The following is a 15,499-nucleotide window of genomic DNA, read 5'->3' on the forward strand; positions in this document are numbered from 1 at the left end:
AAAACACTGCCCAGTCCTGAGCCATCCTTACAATCGTTGTTATGCTTGAGCTCATTGTTGCAGCCACTGTGTCAATATACCTCATTGAGGGTCTTCCTCTTTTCTGCTAACCCTGTATTCTGCCAAGCATGATGTCCTTCTCCAGGGACTGATCCCTCCTGACAACATGTCCAAAATATGTAAGATGCGGTCTCGCCATCCTTGCCTCTAAAGAGCATTCTGGCTGTACTTCTCCTAAGACAGATTTGTTTGTTCTTTTGGCAGTCTGTGGTATATTCAGTAGTCTTCGGCAACACCACATTTCAATGGCATCAATTCTTCCTCGGTCTTCCTTATTCATTGTCCAGCTTTCACATCCATATGATACAATTGAAAATACCATGGCTTGGGCCAGGCGCACCTTAGTCTTCAAGGTGACATCATTGCTCTTCAACACTTCAAAGAGGTCCTTTGCAGCAGATCTACCCAATGCAGTGCGTCTTTTGATTTCTCAACTGCTACTCCCATGAGTGTTGACTGTGGATCCAAGTAAAATGAAACCCTTGACAACTTCAATCTTTTCTCCGTTAATCATGATGTTGCTCATTGGTCCAGTTGTGAGGATTTTTGTCTTCTTTATGTTGCAGTCCATACTGAAGGCTGTGGTCTTTGATCTTCATTAGTAAGTACTTCAAGTCCTTTTCACTTGCAGCAAACAAGGTTGTGTCATCTGCATATTGCAGGTTGTTAATGAGTCTTCCTCCAGTCCTGATGCCCTGTTCTTTTTCATATAGTCCAGCTTCTCGTATTATTTGCTAATCATACAGATTGAATAGGTATGGTGAAAGAATGCAACCCTGATGCACACCTTTCCTGACTTTAAACCAATCGGTATCCCCTTATTCTGTCCGAACAACCGCCTCTTGATCTATGTAAAGGTTCCTCATGAGCACGATTAAGTGTTCTGGAATTCCCATTCTTCACAATGTTATCCATAGTTTGTTATGATCCACACAGTCGAATGGCTTTGCATAGTCAATAAAACAGAGGTAAACATCCTCCTGGTATTCTCTGCTTTCAGCCAGGATCCATCTGACATCAGCATTGATATCCCTGGTTCCACGTCCTCTTCTGAAACCAGCCTGAATTTCTGGCAGTTCTCTGTAGCTATACTGTTGCAGCTGTTTTTGAATGATCTTCAGCAAATTTTGCTTGCGTGTGATATTAATGATATTGTTCTATAATTTCCACATTCGGTTGGATCACCTTTCTTGGGAACAGGCATAAATACGGATCTCTTCCAGTCAGTTGGCCAGGAAGCTGTCTTCCATATTTCTTGGCATAGAGGAGTGAGCACCTCCAGCGCTGCATCTGTTTGTTGAAACATCTCAATTGATATTCCATCAATTGCTGGAGCCTTGTTTGTTGTCAATGCTTTCAGAGCAGCTTGGACTTCTTCCTTCAGTACCATCGGTTCCTGATTATATACCATCTCTTAAAATGGTTGAACATCCACTAATTCTTTCTGACATAATGACTCTGTATTCCTTCCATCTTCTTTTGATGCTTCCTACGTCGTTTAATATTTTCCCCATGGAATCCTTCACTAGTGGAACTCGAGGCTTGAATTTTTTCTTCGGTTCTTTCAGCTTGAGAAATGCCAAGCATGTTATTCACTTTTGGTTTTCCATCTCCAGCTCTTTGCACTTGTCATTATAATACTTTACTTTGTCTTCTCAAGCCGCCCTTTGAAATCTTCTGTTCAGTTCTTTTACTTCATCAATTCTTCCTTTTGCTTTAGCTGCTCGACGTTTGAGAGCAAGTTTCAGAGTCTCCTCCGACATCCATCTTGGTCTTTTCTTTCTTTCCTGTCTTTTCAATGACCTCTTGCTTTCTTCATGTATGATGCCCTTGATGTCATTCCACAGCTCATCTGGTCTTTGGTCACTAGTGTTCAATGTTTCAAATCTGTTCTTCAGATGGTCTGTAAATTCAGGTGGGATATACTCAAGGTCATATTTTGACTCTTGTGGACCTGCTCTGATTTTCTTCAGTTTCAGCTTGAACTTGCATGTGAGCAATTGATGGCCTTGTTCTGACTGATGATATTGAGCTTCTCCATCATTTCTTTCCACAGATGTAGTTAATTTGATTTCTGTGTGTTCCGTCTGGCAAGGTCCATGTATATTGTCACTGTTTATGTTGGTGAAAGAAGGTATTTGCAATGAAGAAGTCATTGGCTTTGCAAAATTCTATCATTCAATCTCCGGCATTGTTTCTATCACAAAGGCCATATTTTCCAACTTCTGATCCTTCTTCGTTTCCAACTTTTGCGTTCCAATCGCTGGTAATTATCAATGCATATTGATTGCACGTTCGATCAATTTCAGACTGCAGCAGCTGATAAAAATCTTCCATTTCTTCATCTTTGGCCCTAGTAGTTGGTGTGTCAAGTTAAATAATAGTCATATTAACTGGTCTTCCTTGTAGGCGTATGGATATTATCCTATCACTGGCAGCGTTGTACTTCAGGATAGATCTCGAAATGTTCTTTTTGACGATGAATGCAACACCATTCCTCTTCAAGTTGTCATTCCCAGCATAGTAGACTATATGATTGTCCGATTCAAAATGGCCAATACCAGTCCATTTCAGCTCGCTAATGCCTAGGATATCCATGTTTATGAGTTCCATTTCATTTTTGACGATTTCCAATTTTCCTAGATTCATACTTCGTACATCCCAGGTTCCGATTATTAATGGATGTTTGCAGCTCTTTCTTCTCATTTTGAGTCATGTCACATCAGCAGATGAAGGCCCCGAAAGCTTTATTCCATCCACGTCATTAAGGTAGACCCTACTTTGAGGAGGCAGCTCTTCCCCAGTCATCTTTTGAGTGCCTTCCAACCTGGGGGGCTCATCTTCCAACACTATATCAGACAATGTTCCAGTGCTATTCATAAGGTTTTCACTGGCTAATGCCTTTCAGAAGTAGACCGCATGGTCTTTCTTCCTAGTCTGTCTTAGTCTGGGAGCTCACCTGAAACCTGTCCTCCTTGGGTGACCCTGCTGGTATCAGAATACCAGTGTCATAGCTTCCAGCATCACAGCAATACGCAAGCCCCCGCAGTATGACAAACTGACAGACACTTGGGGGATTCTTCACAATGTTATCCATAGTTTGTTATGATCCACACTTTGGATGGTCAATAAAATACAAGTAAACATCTTTCTGGTATTCTCTGCTTTCAGCCAGGACCCATCTCACAACAGCAATGATATCCCTTGTTCCATGTCCTCTTTTGGATCCAGCTTGAATTTCTGATACTTCGTTGTCGATGCACTGCTTCAACTGCTTATGAATGATCTTCAGCAAAATTTTACTTGTGTCTCATATCGATGATATTTTTCCATAATTTTGAATTGCTTTGGATCATCTTTCTTTGGAATGGGTACAAATATGGAGCTCTTCCAGTTGGTTGGTCAGGTAGCTGTCTTCCAAATGTCTTGGCATAGACAGGTGAGCACTTCCAGCACTGCCTCCCTTTCTTGAAACATCTCAATTGGTATTCCGTCAATTCCTGGAGACTTGTTTTTCTCCAGTGGCTTCAGTGCAGCTTGGACCTCTTCCTTCGGTACCATAAGTTCTAGATCATATGCTACCTCCTTAAATGGTTAAACATCGACCAATTCTTTTTGGTACAGTGGCTCTGTGTATTCCTTCCATTTTCTTTTGATGCTTCCTGCGTTGTTTAATATTTTCCTCGTAGAATCCCTCAATATTGCAACTCAAGGCTTGAATTTTTTCTTCAGTCCTTTCAGCATGAGAAATGCCAAGTGCGTTCTTCCCCTTTGGCTTTCTATCTCCATGTCTTTGCACATGTCATTATAACACTTTACTTTGTCTTCTCAAGCCACCGTATGAAAGCTTTGGTTCAGCTCTTCATCATTTCTTCCTTTCGCTTTAGCTATTCTACATTCAGGAGCAACTTTCAGAGTCTCTTCTGACATCCATTTTGGTCTTTTCTTTCTTTCCCGTCTGTTTAATGACCTCTTGCTTTCTTCATGTATGATGTCCTTGATGTCATTCCACAACTTGTCTGGTCTTCAGTCATTAGCGTTCCATGCATAAAATCTATTCTTGAGATGGTCTCTAAATTCAGGTGGGTTTTTTTTTTTTTTATGGTCAAGGTTGTACTTCAGCTCTCATGGACTTCTAATTTTCTTCAACTTCAACTTGGACTTGCACATGAGCAATTGATGCTGTCTTCTGCAGTCGACCCTGGCCTTGTTCTGACTGATGATATTGAGTTTTCCATTGTCTCTTTCCACAGATGTAATCAATGTGATTCGTGTGTATTCCATCTGGCCAGCTCCACATGAATATAGTCACAGTTTGTTATTGAAAAAAGGTATTTGCAATGAAGAAGTCATTGGTCTTGCAAAATTCTGCCATGTGATCTCCAACGTTGTTTCTATCCCCAAGGCCATATTTTCTAACTATCAGTCCTTCATTGCTTCCAGCTTTCGCATTCCATTCACCATTAATTACCAATGCATGTTGATTGCATGCAGGGTCAATTTCAGATTGCAGAAGTTGATTAAAATCTTCAATTTCTTCATCTTTGGCCTTAGTGGTTGGTGTGTAAATTTGAATAATAGTCATATTAACTGATCTTCCTTGTAGGCACATGGATTTATTATCCTATCACTGACAGTGCTGTACTTCAGGAAAAAAATGTTCTTTGATGATGAATACACCATTCTTCTTCAATTTGTCATTCCCGGCATAGTGGACCATATGATTATCTCATTCAAAATGTCAAATACCAGTCCATTGCAGCTCACTAATGCCTAGGATATTGATGTTTATGCATTCCATTTATTTTTTTTATTATTATTTTTATTGTACTTTAAGTGCAAATTTACAAATCAAGTCAGTCTGTCATACAAAAACTTACATACACCTTGCTATATAATCCTAGTTGCTCTCCCCCTAATGAGACAGCACACTCCTTCTCTCCACTCTATATTTCTGCATCCATTCAGCCAGCTTCTGTCCCCCTCAGCCTTCACATCTCCGCTCCATATAGGAGTTGTCCACATAGTCTCATGTATCTACTTGATCCAAGAACCTCACTCTTCACCAGTATCATTTTCATCCATAGTCCAGTCCAATCCCTGTCTGAAGAGTTGGCTTTGGGAATGGTTCCTGTCTTGGGCTAACAGAAGATCCAGGTAGCATGACCTACAGAGTCCTTCTAGTCTCAGTCACACCATTAAGTCTGGTCTCTTTACAAGAATTTGAGGTCTGTATCCCACCGTTCTCCTCTTCCTTCAGGGATTCTCTGTTGTGTTCCCTGTCAGGGCAGTCATCTGTTGTAGCCAGGCACCATCTAGTTCTTCTGGTCTCAGGCTGGTGTAGCCTCTGATTTATGTGGCCATTTCTATTTCTTGGGCTCATAATTACCTTGTGTCTTTGGTGTTCTTCATTCTCCTTTACTCCAGGTAAGTTGAGACCAATTGATGCATCTTAGATGGCCACTTGCTAGCGTTTAAGACCCAGACGCCACACTCCAAAATGGGATACAGAATGTTTTCTTAATAGATTTTATCATGCCAGTTGACCTAGATGTCTGCTGAAACCGTGGTCCCCAAACCCCACCCCTGCTACACTGGCCTTCGAAGTGTTCTGTTTATTCAGGAAGCTTCTTTGCTTTTGGTTTAGTCCAGTTGTGCTGACCTCTCCTGTATTGTGTGTTGTCTTTCCCTTCACCTAAATTAGTTTTCGTCTACTATCTAGTTAGTGAAACCTCCCTCTCTCTCTCCCTCCCTCCACCCCCCCATAACAATCAAAGAATAATTTCTTCTCTGTTTAAACTATTTCTCGAGTTCTTATAATAGTGGTCTCATAAAATATTTCTCCTTTTGCAACTGACTAATTTCACTCAGCATGATGCCTTCCAGATTCCTCCAAGTTATGAAATGTTTCACAGATTCATCATGCTTTATTGATGCATAGTATTCCATTGTGTGAATATATCATAATTTTTTTAATAATTTTTATTGTGCTTTAAGTGGAAGTTTACAAATCAAGTCAGTCTCTCACACAAAAACTTGTATATACCTTGCTACACACTCCCAATTACTCTACCCCTAATGAGACAGCCCGCTCTCTCCCTCCACTCTCTCTTTTCATGTCCATTTCGCCAGCTTCTAACCCCCTCCACCCTCTCATCTCCCCTCCAGGCAGGAGATGCCAACATAGTCTCAAGTGTCCACCTGATCCAAGAAGCTCACTCCTCACCAGCATGCCTCTCCAACCCATTGTCCAGTCCAATCCATGTCTGAAGAGTTGGCTTCGGGAATGGTTCTTGTCCTGGGCCAACAGAAGGTCTGGGTGCCACGACCACCAGGGTTCTTCCAGTCTCAGTCAGACCATTAAGTCTGGTCTTATGAGAATTTGAGGTCTGCATCCCACTGCTCTCCAGCTCCCTCAGGGGTTCTCTGTTGTGTTCCCTGTCAGGGCAGTTATCGGTTGTAGCCAGGCACCATCTAGTTCTTTTGGTCTCAGAATGATGTAGTCTGTTGTTCATGTAGCCCTTTCTGTCTCTTGTGCTCGTAATTGCCTCGTGTCCTTGGTGTTCTTCATTCTCCTTTGATCTGGGTGGGTTGAGACCGATTGATGCATCTTAGATGGCTGCTTGCTAGCTGAATATACCATAATTTATCCATTCATCCATTGATGGGCACATTGGTTGCCTCCATCTTTTTGCTATTGTAAACAGTGCTGCCGTGAACATGGGTGTGCATGTATCCGTTCTTGTAAAGGCTCTTATTTCTCTAGGATATATTCCAAGGAGTGGGATTGCTGGATCGTATGGTAGTTCTGTTTCTAACTTTTTAAGGAAGCACCAAATCGATTTCCCACCAGCCGTGTATAAGTGCATTTTACATTCCCACCAGCCGTGTATAAGTGTTCCAGTCTCTCCACAACCTCTCCAACATTTATTATTTTGTGTTTTTTGGATTAATGCCAGCCTTGTTGGAATGGGATGGAATCTCATTATAGTTTTGATTTGCATTTCTCTAATGGCTAATAATCTTGAGCATTTCCTCATGTATCTGTTAGCTACCTGAATGTCTTCTTTAGTGAAGTGCCTGTTCATATTTTTTGCCCATTTTTTATTTGGGTTATTCATCTTTTTGTTGTTGAGTTTTTGCAGTATCATGTAGATTTTAGAAATCAGCCACTGATTGGAAATGTCATAGCTAAAAACTTTTTCCGAATCTGTAGGCAATCCTTTTACTGTTTTGGTAAAGTCTTTGGATGAGCATAGGTGTTTGATTTTTAGGAGCTCCCAGTTATCTACTTTCTCTTCTGGTGTTTGTACATTGTTGGTAATGTTTTGTATACCGTTTATGCCATGTATTCAGGCTCCAAGTGTTGTCCCTATTTTTTCTTCCATGACCTTTATTGTTTTAGATTTTATATTTAGGTCTTTGATCCATTTTGAGTTAGTTTTTGTGTATGGTGTGAGGTATGAGTCTTGTTTCATTTTTTTGCAGATGGAATCCAGTTATGCCTGTACCATATGGTAAAGAGACTGTCTTTTCCTCATTTAACTGACTTTGGGCCTTTTTCAAATATCAGCTACTCATATGTGGATGGATTTATGTCTGGATTCTCAATTCTGTTCCATTTGTCTAGGTATCTGTTGTTGTACCAGCACCAGGCTGTTTTGACTACTGTGGCAGTATAATAGGCTCTAAAATCAGGTAGAGTGAGGCCTCCCACTTTGTTCCTCTTTTTCAGTAATGCTTTACTTATCCAGGGCCTCTTTTCCTTCCGTATGAAGTTGGTGATTCGTTTGTCCATCTCGTTAAAAAATGTGACTGGTATTTGGATCAGGATTGCATTGTATCTATAGATCGCTTTGGGCAGAATAGACATTTTTACAGTGTTGAATCTTCCTATCCACGAGCAAGGTATGTTTTTTGACTTATGTAGGTCTGTTTTGGTTTCTTGCAGTAGTGTCTTATAGTTTTCTTTGTATAGGTCTTTTATATCTCTGTTTAGATTTATTCCTAAGTATTTTATCTTCTTAGGGGCTATTGTAAATGGTATTGATTTGGTGATTTCCTCTCCGATGCTTTTTTTGTTGGTGTAGAGGAATCCAACTAATTTATGTATGTTTATCTTTTATCCTGACCCTCTGCTAAGCTCTTCTGTTACTTTCAGTAGTTTTCTCGTGTATTCCTTAGGGTTTTCTGTGTATAAGGTCATGTCATCTGCAAACAGAGACACTTTTTTTTTTTAATTAACTTTTATTGAGCTTCAAGTGAATGTTTACAAATCGAGTCAAACTGTCACATATAAGTTTATATACACCTTACTCCGTATTCCCACTTGCTCTCCCCCTAATGAGTCAGCCCTTCCAGTCTCTCCTTTCGTGACAATTTTGCCAGCTTCCAACTCTCTCTATCCTCCCAACCCCCCTCCAGACAGGAGATGCCAACACAGTCTCAAGTGTCCACCTGATACAAATAGCTCACTGTTAAAAAAATTTTTTTTTTTCATCAGCATCTCTCTCCTACCCACTGTCCAGTCCCTTTCATGTCTGATGAGTTGTCTTCGAGAATGGTTCTTGTCCTGGGCCAACAGAAGGTTTGGGGACCATGACCACCCGGATTCCTCTAGTCTCAGTCAGACCATTAAGTCTGGTCTTTTTGTGAGAATTTGGGGTCTACATCCCACTGATCTCCTGCTCCCTCAGGGGTTCTCTGTTGTGCTCCCTGTCAGGGTAGTCATCAGTTGTGGCCAGGCACCAACTAGTTCTTCTGGGCTCAGGATGATGTAGGTCTCTGGTTCATATGGCCCTTTCTGTCTCTTAGTTATCGTGTGACCTTGGTGTTCTTCATTCTCCTTTGATACAGGTGGGTTGAGACCAATTGATGCATCTTAGATGGCCGCTTGTTAACATTTAAGACTCCAGATGCCACATTTCAAAGTGGGATGCAGAATGTTTTCATAATAGAATTATTTTGCCAATTGACTTAGAAGTCCCCTTAAGCCATGGTCCCCAAACCCCCGCCCTTGCTCTGCTGACCTTTGAAGCATTCAGTTTATCCCAGAAACTTCTTTGCTTTTGATTTAGTCCAGTTGAGCTGACCTTCCATGTATTGAGTATTGTCCTTCCCTTCACCTAAAGCAGTTCTTATCTACTAACTAATCAGTAAAAAACCCTCTCCCACCCTCCCTCCCTCCCCGCCTCGTAACCACAAAAGTATGTGTTCTTCTCGGTTTATACTATTTCTCAAGATCTTATAATAGACGTCTTATACAATATTTGTCCTTTTGCCTCTGACTAATTTCGCTCAGCATAATGCCTTCCAGGTTCCTCCATGTTATGAAATGTTTCACAGATTCGTCACTGTTCTTTATCGATGCGTAGTATTCCACTGTGTGACTACACCACAATTTATTTATCCATTCATCCGTTGATGGACACCTTGGTTGCTTCCAGCTTTTTGCTATTGTAAACAGAGCTGCAATAAACATGGGTGTGCATATATCTGTTCGTGTGAAGGCTCTTATTTCTCTAGGGTATATTCCGAGGAGTGGGATTTCTGGGTTGTATGGTAGTTCTATTTCTAACTGTTTAAGATAACGCCAGATAGATTTCCAAAGTGGTTGTACCATTTTACATTCCCACCAGCAGTGTATAAGAGTTCCAATCTCTCCACAGCCTCTCCAACATTTATTATTTTGTGTTTTTTGGATTAATGCCAGCCTTGTTGGAGTGAGATGGAATCTCATCGTAGTTTTAATTTGCATTTCTCTAATGGCTAATGATCGAGAGCATTTTCTCATGTATCTGTTAGCTGCCTGAATATCTTCTTTAGTGAAGTGTGTGTTCATATCCTTTGCCCACTTCTTGATTGGGTTGTTTGTCTTTTTGTGGTTGAGTTTTGACAGAATCATATAGATTTTAGAGATCAGGCGCTGGTTGGAGATGTCATAGCTGAAAATTCTTTCCCAGTCTGTAGGTGGTCTTTTTACTCTTTTGGTGAAGTCTTTAGATGAGCATAGGTGTTTGATTTTGAGGAGCTCCCAGTTATCTGGTTTCTCTTCGTCATTTTTGGTAATGTTTTGTATTCTGTTTATGCCTTGTATTAGGGCTCCTAAGGTTGTCCCTATTTTTTCTTCCATGATCTTTATCGTTTTAGTCTTTATGTTTAGGTCTTTGATCCACTTGGAGTTAGTTTTTGTGCATGGTGTGAGGTATGGGTCCTGTTTCATTTTTTTGCAAATGGATATCCAGTTATGCCAGCACCCTTTGTTAAAAAGACTACCTTTTCCCCAATTAACTGACACTGGGCCTTTGTCAAGTATCAGCTGCTCATATGTGGATGGATTTATATCTGGGTTCTCAATTCTGTTCCATTGGTCTATGTGTCTGTTGTTGTACCAGTACCAGGCTGTTTTGACTACTGTGGCTGTATAATAGGTTCTGAAATCAGGTAGAGTGAGGCCTCCCACTTTCTTCTTCTTTTTCAGTAATGCTTTGCTTATCCGGGTCTTCTTTCCCTTGCATATGAAGTTAGTGATTAAACAGAGATACTTTTATTTCTTCTTTGCCAATTTGGATTCCCTCCATTTCTTTATCTAGCGTAATACCTCTGGCTAGGACCTCCAGCACAATGTTGAATAAGAGTGGTGATAAAAGGCATCCTTGTCTGGTTCCTGTTCTCATGGGGAATGGTTTCAGACTCTCTCCATTTAGGATGTTGTTGGCTATTGGCTTTGTATCAATGCCCTTTATTATATCGAGGAACTTTCCTTCTATTCCTATTTTGCTGAGAGCTTTTTTTTTTTTTTTATCATGAATGGGTCTTGGACTTTGTCACATGCCTTTTCTGCATCAATTGATAAAATCATGTGGTTCTTGTCTTTTGTTTTATTTATGTGATGGATTACATTGACTGTTTTTCTAATGTTGAACCACCCCTGCATACCTGGTATGAAACCTACTCGGCAAATTATTTTTTTGATATATTGTTGAATTCTATTGGCTAGAATTTTGCTGAGGATTTTTGCGTCTAAGTTCATGAGGGATATTGGTCTGTAATTTTCTTTTTTGTGGAGTCTTTACTTGGTTTTGGTATTAGGGATATGGTGGCTTCATAGAATGAGTCTGGGAGTATTCCCTCCTTTTCTATGCTCTGAAATACCTTTAGAGTAGTGGTGTTAACTCTCCAGTGAACTCGTCAGGGCCAGGGATTTTTTTGTTGGGAGTTTTTAAATTACTTTTTCAATCTCTTCTTTTGTTTATGAGTTTATTTAGTTGTTCTGCCTCTGTTGGTGTTAGTTTAGGTAGGTAGTGTGTTTCTAGAAATTTGTCCATTTCCTCTAGGTTTTCAAATTTGTTAGAGTACGTCTTTTCATAGTACTCTGTTATGATTCTTTTAATTTCAGCTGGGTCTGTTGTGATAGCGCCTATCTCGTTTCTTATTCAGGTTCCTTGTTTCCTCTCTTGTTTTTCTGTTGTCACTTTGGCCAATGGTTTATCAATTTTGTTAATTTTTTCAAAGAATCAGCTTTTGGTCTTGTTAACTCTTTCAATTGTTTTTCTGTTTTCTGTTTCATTTAATTCTGCTCTAATTTTTATTATTTGCTTTCTTCTGGTGCCTGAAGCTTTCTTTTGTTGCTCTCTATTTGTTCAAGTTGTAGGGATAAGTCTTTGATTTTGGCCCTTTCTTTTTTTTTGTATGTGTGCATTTATTGATATAAATTGACCTCTGAGCACTCCTTTCGCTGTGTCCCAAAAAAGGTTATGATAGGAAGTGTTTTCATTCTCGTTGGATTCTATGCATTTGTTTATTCCATCCTTAATTTGTTCTAAAATCCAATCGTTTTTGAGCAAAGTGTTGTTCAGTTTCCCTGTGTTTGATTTATTTTTCCTGATTTTTCTGTCATTGACTTCTAGTTTTATGGCTTTATGGTCAGAGAAGATGCTTTGCAATATTTCAATGTTTTGGATTTGTTTAGGCTTGCTTTATGCCCTAATACGTGGTCTATTCTAGATAAGGTTCCACGTGCATTGGAAAAGAAAGTATACTTGGATGCTGTTGAGTAGAGTGTTCTGTATATGCCTATGCAGTCAAGTTGATTCCATTTCATTTTTGACGATTTCCAGCTTTCCTAGATTCATAGTTCATACATTCCACTTTCCAATTATTAACGGATGTTTGTGGCTGTTTCTCCTCATTTTGAGTCTTGACACATCAGCAAATGAAGGTCCTAAAAGCTTAACTCCATCCATTTTATTAAGGTCAACTCTACTTTGAGGGGAAGCCTTGGTGCCATAGTGGTTAAGAGCTATGACCGCTAACCAAAAGGAAGGCAGTTTGAATCCACCAGGTGCTCCTTGGAAACCCTATGCGGCAGTTCTACTCTGTCCTATAGGGTCACTATGAGTCAGAATCAACTCAACGGTGATTTTTTTTTTTTTTTTTTGCCTACTTTGAGGAGGTTGCTCTTCCCCCGTTGTATTTTAAGTGCCTTTCAACCCGAGGGGCTCACCTTCCCACACTATATCAAACAATGTTCCGCTGCTATTTATGAAGTTTCGCTGTCCAGTTCTTTCAGAAGCAGACTGCCAGGTCCTTCCTCCTAGTTGCTCTTAGTCTGGAAGCTCTGCTGAAACCTGTCCACCAAGAGTGACCCTGCTAGTATTTGAAATACTGGTGGCAAAGCTTCCAGTATCACAGCAACATGCAAGCCACCACAGTACAACAAACTAACAGGCACGTGGTGGAGGAAGATGTATAAAAAAAAAAAAAGGAAGACTAAATTGTCCAATACTCAACAAGGTAGAATTCACAAAGCCTGTCTTTCAAACAAAGGTCATGAGGCACACAAAGAATCAGGAAAACATAAGCCATAACGGGGAGAATAATGCATCAGGCAAAAGTAACCCAGAATTGACACAGATGTTAGAATCATCAGTCATGGACATTAAAGCTGTTATTATAATTGTATTCCAGATGTCAGAAAAGTTAAGTCAAGATGGAAAATATAGACAAGACTTCACTGAGGTGAAATTTGTAAAGATGAAAACTACAATATTTAAGATGAAAAAATACACTGGATGGGATTAACAGAAGATTAGACTGGGCGAAAGAAAACATTAGTGACCTTGAAGACATATCAGTAGAAACTATCCAAAATTAAACACAAGAGATAAAAGAATCCAAAAAAAAAAATGAAAAGAACATCAGTTGGCTGTTGGACAACTTCCAGTGGCCTGATATACGTTTAATTGGAGTTCCCAGGGCAGGGGTGTAAAAAAAACATTTGAAGAAATAATGGGTGAATATTTTTTACATTTGGTAAACACTATAAATCACACATACAAGAAGCTTTATTAACCCCAAGTACAAGAAATAAGAAAATTATACACAAGGCACATCATTATCAAGTTGTTCAAGATCAGCAATAAACAGAAAATCCTAAAAACAGCCAGTGAAAAATGGCACGTACGTACGGAGGAACAAAGGTACGGATGACAGCAGTGACGAAACAAACCAGTTCTAAAAGACATGTGGAAGTGCTAAGGACCTAGAGTAGCCAGAACAATTGTGAAAAAGAACAAAGTTGGAATACCTGATTTCAAGACATTATAAAGCGGCAATACTGAAGACAGTGTGAGACTGACATGAAGACAGACAAATAAATCAATGGAAGAGAATAAGCCAAAAATCCAAAACCAAACGCATTGCCATTGAGTGGATTCTGACTAAGGGCGATGCCATGTGTCACAGAGTAGAAATGCTCCTCATGGTTTTCTTGGCTGTAATCTTTACGGAAGCAGATCTCCAGGCCTTTCTTCTGTGGTGCCCCTGGGTGGTTCAAACCACCAACCTTTCAGATAGCATTCAGGAGCAGACTGTTTGCACCACCCAGGCACCTGTGGCCCACAGATTTCTAGGAGCTCCGTGCACCAGCAGACAGGTTTCCGTGTATGAATCAGTTAAGAGTAGACACTATCCTAGTTTCATAGGTGTCAAGGAGCAAAGCACTCAGATTGGGCCTTCATAGGGGGAGGGGGCCAAGTCACCTGATGGGCTTCTCGCTCTCCCTGATGCAGGCTCCAGCAGAACCAGCCTCAAAGGGCGGCACAGCGCAGGATGCCAGAGATAGAAAATAGGCTGTTAGGAGAGACAGTGTATACACTGGCAAGAACTGAGCCAGTTTAGAATTTGTGAGATGTCAGCCAGCTGAGCGTGGGAAGGGCGCTGGGCCACAGCCGCCTGGAGCAGGAGGCTTGGGCTAATGGTAGGAGCAACCAGCTATCCAGGGTGCTGGGGTGCTGCCTGCCAGCCGGCCCTCACACAACCCTTCCGTCCACAGCCACTGAGAGCTCTGGGTCCTTGCAAGACACCTCAGGGGACAGCGCAAGCAGCCTGCGCAGCCCCCCTCACCCAGGGCTGTCGAAGCTGGAAGACGACAGTGCCTCCACCCCAGGTTCCAGGTCCTCCTCACAGGGCACCTCCCCAGCTCTTCCTGGCGGGAGTTCTCAGCGGCTTCTCAGTGGCGGACAATTCACAACCTCAGTGAGTATCTCTCTGGCCGAGACTCTAGGTACTGAGGGCAATCAGGATCCACCTAGGCTGGCAAGACCCCATGGACCCCCAGAGAAGCCCCCAACCCCTGACCCCCAAGTGAGGCAGTTGTAACCAAAGAGCCTCTGGGGGCTGCTTGTCCCCACAAGTAGTCCTGAGCTTAGATAATACACCCCTTCAGGGCTGGCTCCCAGCTCAGGGCACAGCCCCATTCTGGGGCAGACCAGACACCGTCCCTTCTTCTCAGAGCCCCTCAGATGCCGTCCCTCTTTCTCAGAGCCCCTTCAGACACTGTCCCTCCTCTCAGAGCCCCCCAGACACTGTCCCTCCTTCTCAGAGCTCCCTAGACTCTGTCCCTCCTTCTTAGACACCCCCAGACACAGTCTCTCATCTCAGAGACCCTCCAGACACTGTCCCTCCTTCTCAGAGCCCCCTAGATACCGTCCCTCTTTCTTAGAGCCCCCAGACACTGTCCCTCCTTCTTAGAGCCCCCCAGACATGGTCCCTCCTCTCAGAGCCCCACAAACACCATTCCTCTTCTCAGAGGCCCTCCAGACATTGTCCCTCTTCTCAGAGCCCCCCAGTCCTGGCCAGGTCCTGCTCAGGTGAAGGGGCCTGAGCACCAGAAGGGCCGAGCAGACAGGTGGCGGAGGTGGTCTGTTAGCCTTGCGTGACAAGGCTGATCAAAGGGCTCACTGCTACAGATGTGGGGTCCAGACCAACCACTGTGCTGGGCCCTTCCTGAGGACAGTGATCACCCAGCCACCACCATTGTAAGTCCTCAAAACCAGCAATGTCTGTTGAGCACCTTCTCTGTGCAGATTGTCCTAGGGCCTGAGAGAAACTGGGGAAACCCCAGGCCCCACCCTGGGGTGTGCATCCCGGTCTAGGC

At 41.9% G+C, this 15,499-nt stretch overlaps 1 protein-coding gene across 1 annotated transcript in view; it reads left to right on the forward strand.

The window, feature by feature from the left end:
• The window catches only part of PLEKHG4B (pleckstrin homology and RhoGEF domain containing G4B), a 110,360-nt gene extending 95,600 nt beyond the window's left edge, over positions 1 to 14,760 (forward strand). Inside the window, 1 exon segment of the mRNA XM_049858300.1 lies at positions 14,396 to 14,760. Coding sequence (XP_049714257.1) covers positions 14,396 to 14,721 — 326 coding nt within the window. The 3' untranslated portion in view covers positions 14,722 to 14,760.
• The last annotated feature ends 739 nt before the right edge of the window (positions 14,761 to 15,499 follow it).

Source organism: Elephas maximus, chromosome 2 (assembly GCF_024166365.1).
Source record: "Elephas maximus indicus isolate mEleMax1 chromosome 2, mEleMax1 primary haplotype, whole genome shotgun sequence".
Taxonomy (NCBI): Eukaryota; Metazoa; Chordata; class Mammalia; order Proboscidea; family Elephantidae; genus Elephas; species Elephas maximus.